The 19637-nt window shown below is 37.7% G+C and overlaps 1 protein-coding gene across 3 annotated transcripts in view; it reads left to right on the forward strand.

Annotated features, from left to right (window-relative positions):
• Positions 1-19637, forward strand: part of NME7 (NME/NM23 family member 7) — a 227262-nt gene that overhangs the window by 75024 nt on the left and 132601 nt on the right. For all 3 annotated transcript variants that reach the window (XM_070497395.1, XM_070497394.1, XM_070497396.1), the window contains exons 6-7: positions 352-559; positions 9099-9204. In XM_070497395.1, coding sequence (XP_070353496.1) covers positions 352-559; positions 9099-9204 — 314 coding nt within the window. The remainder of the gene's footprint in view (positions 1-351; positions 560-9098; positions 9205-19637) is intronic.

A 19637-nucleotide genomic window follows, 5' to 3' on the forward strand; every position in this document is an offset into this window, starting at 1 on the left:
ACATGAAAACAAAAAGGAAGATTCTTCTGTACCTTTCAAGCAATAGGAAAAGCTTAAATCAACAATATGCATTTTAAGTCAATGAAATAGTCTTAATTCAATGAAATGATTTTTCTGCTTACACTAATAGATTTGACAACATTAGTGTTTTGTAGTGACTCAGGCTCCTGCACGAAATTCAACTTATGATAATTTTCTCATACCCATGTAAAACTCACTATATCCAATAGTTCTGAGATCGTAATATTCATGTGCATTGAAATACTCAAATTGTAATATATCCTTGTTGTTAAGAGAGATACCTAGGTTGACAGAAAAAGGAAGCAGATTAATCTTTTACCTGTTTTACAGTGAGCTGATCCAATTTATTACAAGTGGTCCTATTATTGCCATGGAGATTTTAAGAGATGATGCTATATGTGAATGGAAAAGACTACTTGGACCTGCAAACTCTGGGGTGGCACGTACAGATGCTCCTGGAAGCGTTAGAGCCCTCTTTGGAACAGACGGCATAAGAAACGCAGCTCATGGCCCTGATTCTTTTGCTTGTGCTGCCAGAGTAAGGTGTTCTAAAAATATTTTAATTCTGTTTCAGTTTTGTTAAATGTTTTATGTCAAAGTAAAGCATTTCTGTCACTGCTGACTTAGGCTCGATTTATCCAGTTGAACTAGTAGTAGGGAAAACCTTTGACCTTTTGTTTAGGATCAAACAGTGTTTCAAGTGATATTTCTCTTTTGTGAACTGATAAGCTGGTCATGGTCAAGATACGTTTTCTCCAATTAAAACACTTGTTGTCCCATTTCTTGTTCCAAAGAATTAAATTACTGAGACTCATCAATGTTTGAATTATTGAATTCATGTAAGAATACCAGTTATAGATAGTAAATATTAAAGAAAGCATCATTTTATACATTCTCTCTTTGACCGAGACCTAACACTGTACTTTCAAACTTAGCATCCTTTTCTTTTCTAATTTACAGTTACTGTTTATGAAAAAGTTTCTCTAAAATGACTCCTTATTTTAAATCCATATAAATAAAATATTACATTAGGTTTATACTGACATTGAACTGACAAAGTACAAATTTATTCTTGACATCATGAAAAGTTCCTCAGCCAATTTAAGGTGATTTTTAGTCTGGTCATGTCTGCAAGGAAATAACATCGGACAGTTTTATAATAATTGATTTTTTTTTCTTTTTCTTACAACTCTATCAACAAATCCTTTCAGCACTCCTTTCAAATTAGACCTTGAGTCTGATCATTGTGGTCTAAATCACTGTTATATTTTGTCTGGACTACTGCAAAGCTTCCTAATTCTTCTTTCCTCTCGTCCTCTTACACTCAGTTTATGAAATTTTACCTTGCCCAAGTAAAATTATGCCCAGAGTTATCTTTTTAAAACAAATCAGATTGACAATTCAACTATTGAAAACTCTTTAGTGAATTTTTTTTCTTGTAGAAATCTAAAGTTTTTATGGTAGCCTCCAAAATTCTACCTAATCTGGCCTTTATCTATCTCTCCATCTTTATCTCTGACCCATCTCTTCCTTATTCACTGTGTCCTAGGTACATTGACCATCTTGCTATTCCTTGAATAGCATGTTTCTGCCTGGCGTATTCAATTAACAGCAAAGAGAGCAATGTGGTTGCTTGAGATTGAAGGAAGGTGGGGCTGATGAGGTCACAGAAGTAATCAAGGGAGATATCACATGGTCTTTGGCTTTTTTTCCGAGGAAAATGGAGAGCCACTGCAGGGTTTTGAAAAAAGGACTGACATGTTTGACTTGCCATTTAAAAAGATCACTCTGGCAGCTGCATTGAGAATAGACTGTAGAGGGCAAGAGTACCAACAGAGAGTCCAGTTAAGAGGCTGTTGCAATAATCCACAGAGATGATGGCTTGGACTAGGGTGGTAGCAATGAGAGGAATATAGAGATATATTTAAAAATATATGTTTAAGATATGTTTTAAAATGTATTTTAATGGTTGAAGGTCAAATGATCAAGATTTCCTTCCAGATTGAATGTAGAGTATGAGAAAAAGAGAGGTATCAAGGATTACTCCAAAGTTCTTGGCCTGACCAACTGAAAATAGATGGTATTTAAAGCCATGAGACTGGTTGAGATTACCAAGGAGAAAGTGTAGCTAGAGAGGAAAAAGAACAAAGGTGGAGCTTTTGTGTCCTGGAGGCCAAGTGAAGAAAATATTCTAAGGGGAGAGAATGATGAGTGGTGTCAAATGAGGCAGGCATATAAAGAAGAAGGGGACTAAGAATTGGCCATTAGACTTTGCAATGCGGAGATTATTGGTGAACTTGGTAAGATGAATGTTGATAGAGAGTTGGAGGCAAGGCTCTGCTTGGAGTGGATTTAAAAGAAAATTGGAGGACAGGAATTGGAGACAGTGAATATAGACAACTCTTTTAGGGAATTTTGCTGCAAAGGTGAGCAAAGAAATGAGGTGGTAACTGCAAGGAAAAGCAAGATCAGTTTTTTTAAGATGCAAAGAATTACAGCTGTGAAAAATTGATAAAGTGTGAATAAGAGGGAGGCTTACTGGAGCAATGCCATTGATTGGGTCAGAGGGACTGGAAACTAGAGCCCAGACTGACCGCACATTATTGCGTGGGCAGTCGGCTATCGCAACAAATGGGAAGACAGAGTATGTGGGCGTAGATGCTGATTCTTTTCCTATTGCCTCAGTTTTCTCAATAAGAAAGTAGGAAGCAAGGTCAGCTAAAAGTGAGGATGAGGGGAAGGTATTGGTTGGTTTCAAGAGAGAGGAGATGTGAAATAGTCATCTAAAAGACTAGGAAAAGGAACAGGTTAGGGAAATATGGTATGATTGCTGTGCTGAATTAATGGCCCCCCTGATGTTATGGTGGTGAATGGTGAGTGTGGTCGTTCTCCAGCCGTGTTTGCCTACATGGGTGTAGGTGCAGAGCAATGGCGAGTTGGCTTTAACCATGGCTGTGGTTTTGTGAAGCAAATATGATAGGAGGGTCGAGGTAGTCAAGGGTGTAGCCAAGAGAGTGATTGTAGTCTTCGACCTTTGATCTTAGTAGGAAATGTTTGCTGTAAATGTAGTATTATTTTCTATAGTGAAGTTACCAGATTTTTTTAGGGTATTATAAAAATGATAGGCATAAATAGTTAATGAAGGAAATAATGGAGGGCTGAACTGAAAATCACTGACCATGTTCATTTATATTTTCCTGTTTCCCCCGGTTACCATCTTACCCCATTTATTTCTTTGTTCTTTATTTCCACCAGTTCATTTAATAAATTTGAGCACAAATATGCTTGTCAGATTTCACATAACTTAGGATCTCTCTGTTTTACACATTCAATGACCCCACTGGTGAGTTCCAAGAGGGCAGGGATCTTTATCTGTTTTGTTTTCATCATTAGAACTTGCCTGGCACATAATAAATGCTCATCAATATTTCTGTTGGATGAATTAATTCTCCTGATACTGGTCATTAAGGTCCCTAGCTACATCCCATTAGTAAACAATGTATTTTTAAAGTGTTTGTATTAAAAACTCTGATATAATCTAAGTAAAATGGAAAGAAATGGAAAAATGTCAGCATATCATTTTGGTATTTTTCTCAAGATGCTTTACCTTACAAATATTCTTTGCCTTTTATGAAATACCAGCAATCTTGACTCTAACTATACCATGTCTTTATTGGATAGTAATGTAGGTTGTATATTTATTTCAGTAATACTATTGATGCTGAAAATAAGTGGATTCAGAAATGCAAGGAAAATTTTGTACCTTAACGTTGCTAAAGCTAGACTTGCCTTAAGTACATATGCTTGTGGTTTTCTATGCGTGCACATACATAACGCATGTGCAAGCTTGGTAGAAAAATTCCTATCTGCAAATACAATTTGCAGAATGACTTTTTTTCCCTCTTTTTGTAGTGGAGAAGCTTCTGCAAAGTTATCTCCCATAATCCTTTATCCTAAAGAAATGTCTTAAACATACTTGTTCCTATTTTGTGAACTTAAATTTTTTAGTTCTTTCTGACATTTGTCCCTGAAATACCCCATCATTTGTGTGAACCCTTTAGTATATACATATTCTTCACTCTTGTCTGGGAAGAGCGAGTACTGTGGACACTGTGTTAGCTGACTAGCTATCAAGGAGAGATATACTGTGGCTGGAACACACAGCATACACAAGGAGATGAGGACCGCACATGTTAACAGAGATTGAAAAACATCACACACGCAGCCCCAAATAACCTTTCCTTGACCTTGAATTTTTGTTAGTTACTGTCTGAATTTTATTTTCTTGGAAAGTTACATATCTTTATTCTTCCCTGCTAGGCAATTAGGGACATATAAAAGGCTAAGGGTAATAGCAGGGACCCTTGGAAGGAGAGAAGCTTTATGCAAAATATTTAAGCTGCTCAAATCACAAAAGAATATGAAAATTTGTTGTGCAACTTTACGTTTGTTTCATGAAGTCCCTGAGTTAGTTGCCATGACAATGACCTAGTAAAAGTACTCTTGCAAATGTTAGCTTGGATTAATAGTTGGGAAAGATATGACAACCTGCACAGGGAGAAAGAGAGAGCAAAGGCATAAAATAGAATTACTCACTTTCACCAAGAAGATATATTTAAGTAAAGCCTTTTATATTCCTTGCCTTAAATACGTATTTATTCAGTACATGTAAATGAGTACTTGGAAAGCTGGCATTTTATTTTTAAAAATTGAGCAACAGAAGAAACTAGAGGGAAGTTGGGACAAAAATAATTGGTTCCTCTAGAGGAGAACAATTTGGCCTGGCTTTGACTTTGGAAAGACAGATGATAGAAGAAGTTCAGGGCTTTGGGGCTGGTGTGACCTGGATTGGAATTCCAGCTTTGCCACTTGCTGACTTGTAAGGGCTTGTTACTTGAGATTTCTGAGTGTCATTTTTCTCATTTATACAATATGGATGGATATATTTCATTTAGCACATTCAGAATTTATAAGTTTCTGTGTTTCAGTCATTTCAAAATGTTTATTGAGAAGCTACTAGTGAGCAAAACAAAAGTCCTGGCTCACATAGAGCTTATGTTTCTTCTGATGGGGGGATATCGGATAATAAATAAATAGACATATGACATGTCAGGTGGTGACTGCTCTGAGGAAAATGAAGCCTGGGAAGGGGATAGAAAGTGACCAGGGTGAGGAAGGATTGTGTGTTGGGCGGAATGCTATTAAATACAGCCACGCTCTGCATAACAACGTTTTGGTCCACCATGGACTGCATATACGACAGTGGTCCCATAAGATTAGTACCATATAGCCTAGGTGTGTAGTAGGCTATACCATCTAGTTTGTGTAAGTGCACTCTGTGATGTTTGCACAATGATGAAATTGCCTAATGATGCATTTCTCAGAACTTATCCCCACCATTGAGCTACGCATGACTGATGGGATATTCAGGAAACTCTTATGATCTCTGGTTTGAGCAGAGGTCAGAAGGAAGTGAGGGAGAAAATTATGCAAATATCTGAGGTAAGAGTGTTCCAGGAAGAAAGGAATAATACATGCAGAGATTCTGAGATGGGAACATGTTTGCTGTGTTCAAGGAACAGTGAGTTGGTGAGGCCAGTGGTGCTGGGGCAGAAATGTGAGTGCTTCATGGGAATAGGAGATTAGGTCAGGAGTTTCTTGGCTTGTGGCTGCATCACTCCGATCTCTGCCTCTGTCTTCACGTGGCCATCTCTGTGTGTCTGTGTCTTCTCCTTTTCTATCGACCTCAAATCTCCTTCTGCCTTTCTCTTGTAGAACACTTGCATTGGATTCAGGGCCTATATTGATGGATAACCTAGAATTATCTCATTTTAAGATAGTTAAGCCAGCCCTGGTGGTCTAGTGGTTAAGATTCAGTGCTCCCACCACCACGACCTGAGTTCATTTCCTGGTCAGGGAACCACACCACCTGTCTGTCTCTTGGTTGTCAGACTTTGGTGGCTGTATGTTGCTGTAATGCTGAAAGCTATGCCATCCATATTTCAAATACCAGCAGGGTCACCCATGGTGTACAGGTTTCAGCAGAGCTTCCAGACTAAGACAGACTAGCAAGAAGGCCACCCACCCAAAAACATGGGAATAGCAGCAGATCATTGGCTTATATAGCATTGGAAGGTGAGAGGTTGGCTCAAAAAGACCAGGTATAGTTCTGCTGTGCTTCACACAAGGTCTCTAGGAGTTGGAATCCACTCCACAGCACTAACAACTACAGCAAAATAGCCAAGGGCCAGGTCACATAAGGCCTTGTAAGACGTATAGGACTTTGAAATTCCTTCTGAATGAGATAGGAAGCCATTGGAGTGTTCTGTGCAGGGGAGTGACAGGATCTGTTTTTACGAGTTTCGCTCTGACTGCTGTCTTAAGAATAGACCAGGCAGAGTGAGGGTAGGTGTGTTGTGGGAAGCTGGAATGGGAGGTCAGTTAGTAGGTTAGTGCAATCATTAAAGAGAGTTGGTGGTGGCATGGACCAGGGTGACATATGTGGAGCTGTTGGATTTTGGATATACTTTAAAGGATTTCCAGATAGATTGGATGGGTGGATAAGAAAAGGAGAGGACTTAGGGATTGCTCTAAGCCTTTTCTTTCTTGGCTTGTGCAGTCGGAAGGATGGAGAAAATAGGGTGGGGTGAACAGATTTATGGGACACAGTGGAAATCAGGAGTTCTGTTTTGTACATTTTAAATATGAAATGTCTATAGTGGTAGTGGTATAGCTATATGGGTGTGGAGTTTAGGGAGGAGGTTGGGCTGGAGGTAAAAATGTGGGAGCCACCAGAATATAGATGACCTTTCAAGCCATAGGCCTTGAGGAACTCTCCAAGAGAGTGACCATAGATACAAGACTAGATGGAGCCCTGGAGCTCTCCAACACTTAGGGGTCTGCTAGATAGGAGAAAACCATCAAAGGAGACTGAGAAGGAGCAAGCAGTGAGGCAGGAAGAAAGCCAAGTGATGAAAGTATTCCAGGGTATCGGTGTGATCAGTTGTGTCAAATACTGTTTGGTCAAGTAAGATGAGGTCTGAGAATTAATCAGGGGACTTGACAACATGGAAGTGGTTATGGATTTTGGTGAGCAGCTTTGGTGGAATGAAAGCCTAATTGGTTGTAAGTTTAAGAGAGAATGGAAGAAAGGAAGTAAAGATAGAGAATAAAGACATCTCTTTTGACAAGCTCTGTTGTGAAGGAAGCAGACAAATGGGAACTCTAGAAGGGATGCCTTTCCCAGTTTGCAGCCCTCTACCACGCCTTCTTGTCACTCCAGGTTTACTTCATTCATTCATTGACTACCTGCCAGGACTCTGAGTCTGCACCTGTACCATACAGGTTCTCTGAGAATATGTAGTGAAAGCATCTGGTGCAGGACTGGAAGTTATAGTTGCTGTTGTTTTTGATCAAGAAGAATAATAAACAAAAGCAGCAATATCATGGAAAGGTACTTGGTATCTAAGGGATAGAACATTTTAATTTTCTTCTACAATGTCTTAGCACTAGAATTGCTCAAATGTATATACTACTATTTAAGCAATTCTTCATCTTCCCTGGTTGTTTTTTAAAGTATACATCAGAGCCAGTCCTGATGGCTTAGTGGTTAAAGTTCAGTGTGCTCCACTTCAGCAGCCTGGGATTGGTTCCTGGGCATGGAACCACACCACTCATCTGTCAGTAGCCATGTTGAGGTGGCAGCTCATGTAGAAGAACTAGAAGGACCTACAACTAGAATATACAACTATGTACTGGGGCTTTGGGGAGAAAAAAAAGAGAGAGAGAGGGGAAGATTTGCAACAGATGTTAGCTCAGGGCCAATCTTTAATATATATATATGTATATATATATATACATATATACACACACACAAACACACACACACACATCAGTGTGGTGCATTAACATGATCTCTCAATTTTTAAATTCAATAAAAATGAGTACTTTGAGCCATTTGTTTTAGGTGCTAAAGGACCTACAAACCTACACAAGTTAGTTCCTTTCTTCTAATTTATAATTAATAGAGGACAGTTACCCAAATAACCACAACTCTGGAGGAGCACAGGGTACTGATGGAGGGTATTAGAAAAGGCCTCCTGGAGGAGGTGCTATTTGAACTGGCCATTTATACATTGTCTTTGGGACAGAGGGCTTTAGAGGGAATAGTAGAAATAATAGTAGTAAAAGCTTAGAGGCTGAAAAGTGTCTGTCTCATTAAAATAACTGATTAGTGTGACCGTCTTTCTGGCCAGTTCCGATTGCTGGGTTGTCATTTTAATAAACTGTATGCAGAGCAAATAACACCCTGAATCTGCTTATGAAGTAAGGTTCATGTGATTTGATTTTATACTGGAACCATAGTAAGTTAATTAGCTTTAAGTAATTGTAGTTCTGATTCTTGAATACTAATCTTTGTTTATATAAAGATTTCCTAGTTTTTAATTTTACATATTTTAATGAAAAGTTTAAAATTAGACCTGTGTCTCATGATCTAATGCTTTAGCAAAAATAGGAACTTTATATTGATTACTTCCAATGCTTAAAATATATTAAGACATTATCAATTTTAATACTGGGACAGAATGATACATATTCTTTTTTTCTTTATTTTTTGAGGAAGATTAGCCCTGAGCTAACATCTGCTACCAATCCTCCTCTTTTTTGCTGAGGAAGATTGGCCCTGAGCTAACATGAGTGCCCATTTTCCTCTATCTTACATGTAGGACGCCTGCCATAGCACGGCTTGACAAGCGGTACACAGGTTTGTGCCCGGGATCCAAACTGGCAAATCCCGGGCTGCCAAAGCAGAGTGTGCAAACCCAATTGCTATGTCACTGGGCTGGCCCCTGATACATATTCTTATTGCTTTAATTAATACTTCTTATATATTCTTTTGATTAGAATACTTGAAACAGTGTTCAGTTATTCTTTGTAAAAATCATTTTTAGAAAGTCTGAAACAAAGAATTTATATTAGGAAACTTTAAAAGAATTGTATAGTTCTTCCTTATATAAACATCTTAGGAGTTCAAGATAAGAGATTACATATGCAAAATCATTTCTCTCTGTGTTTAGGAAATGGAGTTATTTTTTCCCTCGAGTGGAGTTTGTGGGCCAGCAAACACTGCTAAATTTACCGATTGTACCTGTTGCATTATTAAGCCCCATGCTATCAGTGAAGGTAAGTGCTACACAATAGCCAGTATGTTTTGTTAATAGGAGTTTATTTTGTTAATGTTTATTTTCTTGACATATTTTTTATGTAGAAATTAAAGTATAATTTTAATATTTCCATTTATTTTTTTCTTTGAAGATACATGAATAAGGGTGTCAAAATATGAGGGAAAAATCTGTCTAAATCTAGATTTCTCTTTATCTTTGTATCTGTGTGCTTTTTTTCTTTTGGTGAGGAAGATTGGCTCTGAGCTAACATCTGTGCCCATCTTCCTCTACTTTGTATGAGGGATGCTGCCACAGCATGGCTTGCCAAGTGGTGTGTAGGTCTGTGCCTGGGATCTGAACCCTCGAACCCTGGGCCACTGAAGTGGAGTGTGTGAACTTAACCACCATGCCACCAGGCTTGACCCTGTAACTTTGCTTTTTATTTTGAGGAAGATTAGCCCTGAGCTAACATCTGCCACCAATCCTCCTCTTTTTGCTGAGGAACGTTGGCCCTCAGCTAACAGCTGTGCCCATCTGCCTCTGCTTTATATGTGAGACACCTGCCACAGCATGGCTTGACAAGCGGTGTGTAGGTCTGCACTCAGGATCTGAACCGGCGAACCCCAGGCTGCTGAAGTGGAGCGTGCAAATTTACCCCTACTCCACCGGACTGGCCCCTGTATCTGTGCACTTTTAAGAGGCGTTCTTTGGGTTGTTGATCATGGTCATGCTCATCTTGTTACAGGTCTTGATTTCTTGACTTTTAATCTACCTCCTCTCCTCCCAACCACATAACTGTGATTGACTTAATTCACTTAAATAGCACTCCTTATGTACAATTTGAAACAATGTGTATCATATCTGCAGTATGCCCTTTCTGAGAAAGCTGAAGAAACTTCCTTCCATTTTCAGTATCTGAAACCAAGTTTGACTGACATGTATATATATATATACACAGATGCATAAGATAAATAGATAGGTAGATAAATATGTATATGTGGATGTATGCTGAGAGTCTGCACATTTCTTTATTTTTTTTCATCTGTTTATTTTAGTCTGTTATGTGTATTTCTGTCAGCTATTCCAAATCTTTTGAAAATGAGATGGGGTATAATTTAAAAGATCCCCCTTAAAAAGCTAGAATATACTAAATGATAAACATAATTGAATAGATTTTTTAAATTTTATTTTTTCTAAGTATTAAAATAATTCAAGTATATGGTAGAAAATTTGGATAATAAAAAAACGTAAAAAATAAAACAAAATGCCCTGTTTTCCCATCATCCTGAGTTAGTCATTGTTAATATTTTGATATCTTCTCCAATCCTTTTCTTCTGCATATGTATATGTGTGTAACTGACACACGTGAATGTAATTGTTAACATGTAGATCTACAGGCTGTTTTAATTTTTAGAAGCATTTTTGAATGCTCTTAAATTCTTCATGAATATTTTAATAGTTGTACAGTATGCAGTCAAATAGATGTAGTATAATATTTGGGTACTTAGGTTGTTTCCATTTTTTTGATGTTAAAAATAATGTTTTGGGGCTGACCCAGCGGCATAGTGGTTAAGTTTGTGCACTCACCTTCCACAGCCTGGGTTTCGTGGGTTTCAATCCTGGCCAAGGACCTACATGCTGCTCATCATGCCAAGCAGTGGTGGTGTCCCACATACAAAACACAGGAAGATTGGCACAGATGTTAGCTCAGGGACAGTCTTCCCCAAGCAAAAAAGAGGAAGGTTGGCAACAGCTGTTGGCTCAGGGCCAGTCTTCCTCACTCACCCCCCCCCCCAAAAAAAAGAGTTTTGAAGACTCTTTGTACATGAATATTTGAGAATCTCTCTAATCATTTCCTCTGGCTGGTTTCCTAGAGGTAGCATTATTTGTTGAAAGAATATGAACCTTAGAGATCTTGTTGCATAATTAATACTTCTTTAATTATTTAGGAAGCACTTCAATATCTTATAGACACTTAGGACCGTAATTACAGGGAACTAACATGCATGATGGGTAACAAACATTTATGGAGAACTGCCACTATGTCCTAGGTAGTAGATTGAGTACCTTCTGTATTATTTCCTTAATCTTCACAGCACTTATGTCAAGAAGGGGGATATGTCGTTCTTTTCCAGATAGGCGAGCTGAGGCTATATAAGTTATTTCCCCCAATTTAGAGTAGGGAACCCAGGATGCAAACCCTGCTCTGTTTTAAGCTCCCTGTTCTGTTCTCTACACTACACGTATTGCTCCGCGGCAATAACAACAAAAATGTCACATAGTTAGTAACACTTCCATGGAAAGTAGTAGTAATATTTGAGATGGTTGGTGTTGATAATCTATGAAAAAAATTAGATATTTTATGTTGCACTCATTTTTCTTACCTAGGGATAGATGGGGATGTATATATACAAACGTACCTACACACACAGTATATACACACATTTTAATGTGAAGAGGTAAGTTCTTCTTGTCTAAATCCTTCAACTTTATAAAAAGCTTGTCATTTTAATCCGTCCAATTTGATTGTCATCTGATTTAATTCTTTCTAAGGAAAAATATGACACATGGAAAGAGTCAGAAATAAAATCAAATAACATTAAAATAAATACTAGTTATATACTTTAATAATTCCATAAATAAATATAACTGAAATCTAATAAAAGTGATTATATAAATAAAAGGTGATGTCAAAATGACTAATTTGGGTGATTAGGGTCACATGTGAGGGGATGCACGATAATTAGTGTTGGGGTGGTGAACATGATGTAGTGTACACAGAATTCAAAATATGATGTACATCCGAAAAAAATAAAAATTGAAAAATAAATAAAAAAATGACTAATTTTATATTTATACAGATTTAAATTATTTTTAGTCAGAGCTGTTTTTTAAAGATTAACTATATTTCATATATTCATATTTGATATATAACATTAGAGGCATATGAGTTAAAGTAAAGGAAACTTTTGTAAAATCTAATCAGATGGCAGAATACTTTAAACTTTGACATTTTAGGGCTTTTTTTCCTTTTATTTCTAAATCTTGATTTTAGGGAGACTTTAAGACTGTTTTGAAATATGTAATTAACCCAATTCAGCTTAAACTGTGGCTACAGTGAAATATAGTTTGCCGTCTCATATTGAATGTTATTAGATTCGCTCATTCCCTTTTCAATTGCTGATTTATGTTTATCTTTTTCTATAGTGATCTCATTTTGTGATATGTTTAATTTCACCTGTGATCTAATATACGTATGAGAGAAGAAGAAATTTTTTTAAAAAGTTGTTGATAAGAGAGCAACTGAAATGGAATAGGGTCATTCTCTTCTATTGACTGCTGACTGCCCCACAGAAGGCCACATTAGCCTGTTGATCGAGCAAAACTAAGTTTCTTGGTCCTATGGTGAGGAGAGCAGCTCTGATGGAGTCATAGTGGACTACAAGGGAGACACTGTAGTTTCGGGTATGACCCTGAGAGATGGAAGGTAGGTCTACCAGTGCAGTGATCTGATTGAAACTGGGCAAAGTTCATGGTAAGGTAGTTTAGGATGAGTGGAAACAGCGAGGCAAGGCTCTTAACCAAGTCTTTTAAGTATGCGGTTATTTGATAAGTGAGTTGTTTGCCCAACTGAAGGAATATTGTGAGAAGGGGACTGTTTGAGTAGTCTATTGTTGGGGTAAATGGACTTTTGGGAAGTTCCTGAAGCAAACAATAAAGTTATTTACTGATTTACAGCCTTATCTTTGTGAGTAAGAATTTCTTGGCACAAATGATAAAGTAATGTGGATGTAGGTGGCCTTAGTTCTTAGTCCTGTAGTTAATCTATAAGATTACGGAGGTTCACTTCTCACTTCTAAGAGAGCTAGGAAAAAAGGGCTTAGTTTGTGGAGTAGGTGGAGGGAAAAAATAATAGGGTATACTTGGAGCATTTGTGATCTTTTTATATATCTATATTGAAATATATTTTATCATTTGGGGGCTCAGGTTAAAAGGGAAGAAAAAAGGTGGATGTTCATGTCTTCTTTTTTCAATTCAAAATGATGCAATGCGTTTGTTTTGATGTCCTCAGTATCCTTCATATGTACTTAGTTTAATTCCATCGCTGAAAAGAATTATTTTTACTCTGAAATCAGGCTGCATACTCTGAATTTCTGGCTCTGCTACTTACTAGCCGTGGAATTTTGGATAAATTACATAACCTCTTTGTACCTTGTTTCCTCATCTGTAAGATGAGAGTAATAGCATACCTTCTGCGCTGGGTAACTGTAAGGATTAAATGCATTGAATGTAATGATGAAGTGGTTAAATGATTAAATGTAGCGACTAATGTCCTAAGCACAGTGCCCAGCACTTAGCTAAGTGCTATATCTGTGTTAGACATCATTACTATCATGATTACTGCTCTATTGCTGCTACTGCTACCACTATGACTACTATCATTATCTTTTAATTTTTAAGTAAAGTTGAATGACTCCTTAATAACAAAGCAATAGTTTGCAATGCTAATAAAATCCAGCATCCACATCCATTATCCACAGAAAGAAAGAAAATCCCTGTCATTGTTCAAGGAATGAAGTACTTTAGTTGTTTTCATCAGTTAAAGTCTGGGTCTAATGTAAGTCGGTGCAGTAGGATTCTTGCTTACATCTAGTGGATTCAGCAGCCCTCAGCTGTTACCTGCTCTGATCATCCATTACGGTTGGCATTGGGCAGGAGGTGACAGCCAAATCTGGGAGAGCTGTTTTTTGCACTTGTAGTGGCCAAAAAATTTAGACTTTTGAAGTATTAGAACCCTGAAGTTTTGTTGGAAATTTTTCTTTTTTAAAATAGATTTATGCATTAAACAATTTTATTGCTTTGTTCATAACATTGCCCCTTCTGAAATTTAGTTTCTTCCTCAGTAAAATGAGTCAAGATGGTTTAAAATTTCCTCTCAGCCTTTAAATCCAGATATTCTATTATTCTGTGAAAATTCTTATAGAAGAAAATTGTATTCTGTATCTCAATGTTGTGTTTTGGCTGTAGAAATTCTATTTTCATGGAGACTTGTCGACGAAAATAATCCATAACCAATCTGTAAATGAAAATTTGGGTGAGTTTATTCTGAGCTAAAATCTGAGGATTATAACCTGGGGCCTTTCTTCCCGAAGGAAGAAAGGGCACCAAAGAAGTGGGGTGCACAGACTGGTTATATACCCCCAGAGAGGATGTTTCACATAGGATTGAAATGTCCCTTTTACAATAGTCGGGAGACTGCTCTGTCAGCACAGCCATTGATGGAAACAGCAGGGTGGCAGTCTGTTGTCTATAGCTGACTGGTCACAGGTGAGCTGGGTGGTCAAAGGTGAGTGCAGCAATCAGTTCCTAGCCTAAGGAAAAATGCTTATCCCTAAGGAAATGCTAATGTGGGGGGGAAGTTGCACCTTTATCTCAAAGCCTTTGTTCTGGCCATAGGAAATGTCTAAGCAGGTGTACAATGCGTGCTCAACAGCCACAGTCAGGCCCTTTTGGAAAAAACAAAGTCAGGCCTAATTAGGTTTATACCAAATGGCTTCCTCATATACTCCAATATATCTTATTGCTTGCCATTTTTATTTGTCAGACTGTTTCAAAGCAATTTTAGGTTTTACTTTTAAAAAGACAGAGAGACAGTCTTGGAGTTGTCAGTTTACATGTAATTAGTTAGGAAGCAAATAATTTCTTAGAATATTGGCCAGTTTGTAAATTTAATGCCAGATCGTCTCTGATATGCTAATTAAAACAGGACTGGTATCAGGAAGATTTTATTTATCAAGTTTCTCAGTTTTAAAAATTGCGTTGTTAGTCCTCAGAGCCTCTTTTAGAGTTTTAATTTCCACCCTGAGCGGTAGTTTTGATGCTCAGTAGGCCACGTGCCCTAGAAGGCTCATTCTACCATGTGGAACCCCTGCATTTGGGCTATTGAATTGGTTAAGTTCCCAGCTTTTTTGTATTAGATTTCCTTCAAGTACTTCAACTTCTGGGATACTATGGAAGAGGTGTAGTTTTTTGGTGTAAAGAGAGTGGATTTAAACATTGTAAATCTAACTCTGTTTCACTCTGGGCCCGGTTTTGCTTAGAATGTCACAGATTTGGAGTTTTGTGATTGTTTTAGGTTCTACTTGAGAGAGTAGACAGTTAAAGGGCATCTGTAACACACGCACCAAGTACATTGAACTACGCCTGAGGCCCTGACTTCGAGTGCATAGAGCTTAGCATGCATTTTTGAGACACAAAATTATAGACAGTGAAAATGTCTAATGAGTTTGTAAGTTAGGGGAGCTTTAAATGAACTTCGCGATATATTGATTTATACTGAATCTCAAGAGTTCTGCTAGTCCCCGCAAAAGAATCTGCACCCCCAGGAAGGATTACGTTTAATCACTTGTACAAGTCCTGAAAAGTAGGTCTTTCTGCGGCTATTAAAAAACTTCATTTAGAAATAGTGAAATTGTTTGCACATATGTTCCAACATCTAATAACCTTTAGAGAAAAATGAGAATTCCTAGGATTATCAGATGTAATGACTTGACTGAGAGCAGAGGGCAAGAAGGTCTCCTCAAATTTTCTTGATGAAACTGATAGGACTTTTTTTGAGTATAGAACAACAAAAACAGTTTTATTACTAATTGCAGTTCATGTTATGGAATGATAAGTACTTTACATGAATTACTTAATTCTCAAAACTGTGAGGTTAGGTATGTCACAGAGGAGGAAATCTAGACAGTGAGGTGTTAAGTAACTTGCCCAGAGTCACACAGCTCCTGGGCAGTGGAGCTGGGATTTGCACGGTTCGTCTTCACTCTATCACATTGTGCCATTCTGCCTCTATGTGTGTTATCAGTTGGACCCTATAAATCCCTATCATCGAGTTTGATTATTAACCGCACTTTACAGGTGTGGAATCTAAGAATCAGAAGGGGTGGGTAACGTCCTGAAGTCCAGAGCTATTTGATTCCACAGCTGGGACTATTTGCATTATTCCATGAATACCGAGGTCAACTGATTGCTTGTGGAAGGGCATTCCTGGTAGAGGGTTATCTAATAATTGGTATGGAGGGTGATTTTAATACCTAACATCTTGACTCGTGAAAAATACTTGGAGTGTAGGATAGGTCTTAGAGAAATTACTGCTGTTCTGGCCCAGGTGATGGCAGTTAAGAGATGAATAACGAACAAGTTCCTGAGAATTACAAACTCAGAATACCTTCTTCAAACTTCCTAGTTAAATAGGAATAATCCTTTTCATATTTTTAAAGATGTTTAATTTGATTAAAGCAGTTATTTGTTTCTTCTATTTCAAGAATCTGCTTTTCCTGGGTATGATTTATTTACCCTGTTACTCTCTCCATTGCTCCTGCTCTCCAGCATACTGTCTGCCTTTCAGTTGCATAAACACCCCTTGTTCCTTCTCTCCTCGCGGCCTTTTTGTATGCCTTTACATTCCCTCTGCCTAAATTGAGCAGCCCCTCCCCCTCCTCCCACCCCCCCTAATGTCATTTCCTCAGGGAAACCTAACTTAATAACCTCCCCTACCCCCCGCAAAATGCTAGGTTCCCAAGGGACCTGTTCTCTTGGCGCTCTCTGCTGCTCCTACGTAGCACTCAGCACAGTTTACTATTTCTGTTATTATATGATTAATATACAGCTACAGTATATAATATATTAATTTTGACTAGTGATCATTATATGTGTCCTCCACCAGATTACAAACTCTGATTGCCGGGACAGTGTTGGTTTCATTGTCATACTTTTCTGAAAGTTTTGTACTCCCCACTGTAAGTTTTTTTTTAGCCCACGTGTTATTTAGGAGTCTCTTTTGGTCAGAGAATGCGCTCTGTGACAGTTGGTTCTTTGAAATTTGTTGATATCCTTTGTTACTTAGTGCATGGTTAATTTAAGAAACATTTCCCATGTATGCTTGAAAAGAAGGTATTTGTTGTGTTGTTCTCTCTTTATACATAAAAAACTATTGATTCAAACCTGTCGTTCAAATCTATAGCCTTACTTTTTTTTGTCTGCTTGGTTTGTCAGCTTCTGAAAAAAGCTTTGTTAAATTTTTCCATGTTAAAATTGCCTATTATAAATTTGTCAGTTTCTCCTTTCTGTTTTGGCTTTTCATATCCTGAGGCTTTGTTGCTATATGGGATTATTATATCTTTTTACTCATTATGGCATGTCTTAATCTATCCCTAATTCTTTTATGTATTTACTTTAAAGAGAGACATTATCTTTTTCTGATTTATTTTTTAGCCTTTTGCTTCTGATATGTATCTTATAGTCACTATGGCTGAATTTTGTTTCATTTCTATTTTTAAAATTCTTATTTTTTTAGTCCAATCTAGTAGTCTTGTCATAGAATAGTTGAATTTAACCTACTGCCATTTATTGTGATTACTGATCTATTTGGAGTCCTTTCTTTATCTTGCTTAAAGTTTTTTCTTTCTTTTCCCCTGCCTCCCTGCCACTCCTCCCCAACCCCTCGCTTCTTTCCAGCATTCTGTTGGATGGATAAAGTTTTCTTTATTGCCTTCTTTCTCCTTTGTTTATCTGCTGGTTTGAAAGCCCTAGATCGGGGGCATCAAACTACAGCCCTTTGGCCAAATTGGGTCAGCTGCCTGTTTTTGTAAATAAAGTTTTATTGGGACACAGCCATGCTCATTCATTTATGTATTATCTATGGCTACTTTTATGCTACAATAGCAGACTTGAGTTGTGACAGATACAGTATGACCTACAAAGACTAAAATATTAACTGTCTGACCCTTTACAGAAAAAGTTTACTGACGTCTGCCGTAGAGTATATATTTTTAATTGGTTCTACCTAAATTTTAGCATGTGTACTTAACTCTAAATTTTATTAATAAAATGTAAACTTGTTCACCCTCTCCAGATCTTTCCTAAGACAAAGACTTTATTTATATATATATATTTTAAAATTTATTATTATTATTATTATCCTTTTTTTGAGGAAGATTATCCCTGATCTAACTGCTGCCTATCCTCCTCTTTTCGCTGAGGAAGACTGGCCCTGAGCTAACATCCATGTCCATCCTCCTCTACTTTATACATGGGATGCCTGCCACAGCATGGCTTGCCAAGTGGTGCAATGTCCGCACCCAGGATCCAAACCGGCGAACCCCGCGCTGCTGAGAATCGGAACGTGTGCACTTAACTGCTGTGCCACCAGACCAGACCCAAAGACAGAGACTTTAGAATGCTGTAAATAGCCTCTAAAATCGTCTCCTCCCATCTTCCAAGTAATTGGTGTGAGAATGTTAATTCTATTTTTTAACTTTTATTTTTTAGCCAGCTTTATTGATATATAATTTACATAACATAAAATGCACACCTTCTGAGTGTACAGTTCTGGCACTATGTTATAGTGTCTCAAACTCAGAGTCAAGAAGTTCTTCCTGACATATAAACCTGGTTCTATCTGAGGTCTCCTTTTTGGAGACAGTTAGAGGATGAGTAGATAGTTTTGATTGTTTGAATATGTTGCTTTGTGAAAGCAGGACAATTGAATAGATTGGTTCCAGGCTTAACTGTGGCTTTATAACTATAGGTTCTCTATCAATGAAGTCATTGTGTCTTTTATCTTTGCAAGTCAGGGCTTGTTCTTCACACTTGACTGGAATAAAGAAACATCTGTTGCTAGGCAGCCAAAGCACTGGCACCTAGCAACTGTGATGTGTGCATCAGGAACTACAGGCTCTCTTCAGAGCTCAGTGATGTGATTTCAAGCAAAAGATCTATACTCATCTGTCTGAGTTAGAAGAGGCGAGAATCTAGATAAAGGAATGGCAAAAAGTTCAGTGAAAATCCTATTGTGCCTGGCAAGGGTAATTGTTTGGAATGTCTGTTATACTTTTGTGGATTGACACTTACGAATTGTATGACCTTGGAATCATTTCTTGACCTCTCTAAAGCCTCGTTTTTCTCATCTGCAAAATGGAGGTGACAACCTACTTCACAAGTAAGTTAATACACGTGATGCGCTTAGAACGGTTTGCATAGTAAGGATTCAGTAAAATGTTAGCTATTAGTAATAGTCATTTTAGAGATATACCACATGATACATTTTTTAAAAATTTGAGTTAATAGTGTTTCAGTTATCTATTGCTTTATAACAAACCATTCCAAAACTTAGTTCCTTAAAAACAGTTTATTATTTCTCACAATTCTGTGGATTCCCTGGCCTCAGCTGGAGATTCTTCTGTGGTATATCTGGGGTCACTTGTGTGGCTTCATTCAACTAGGAGCTGTGCTGGAGCTAGAATGTACAAGATGGCTTCTTGTCCTCCAGAGACTCTTTCCATGTGGCATCTCCTCGTTCAGTAGTCTATCCTATTCAGTAGCTCATCATCCAGAGCTTCTAAATTTATGTCATGGTTGATAGCTTCTAGGGAGAGCATTCTAAGACAGTCC

This window comes from Equus asinus, chromosome 25 (genome assembly GCF_041296235.1).
Source record: "Equus asinus isolate D_3611 breed Donkey chromosome 25, EquAss-T2T_v2, whole genome shotgun sequence".
In the NCBI taxonomy this organism is placed as follows: Eukaryota; Metazoa; Chordata; class Mammalia; order Perissodactyla; family Equidae; genus Equus; species Equus asinus.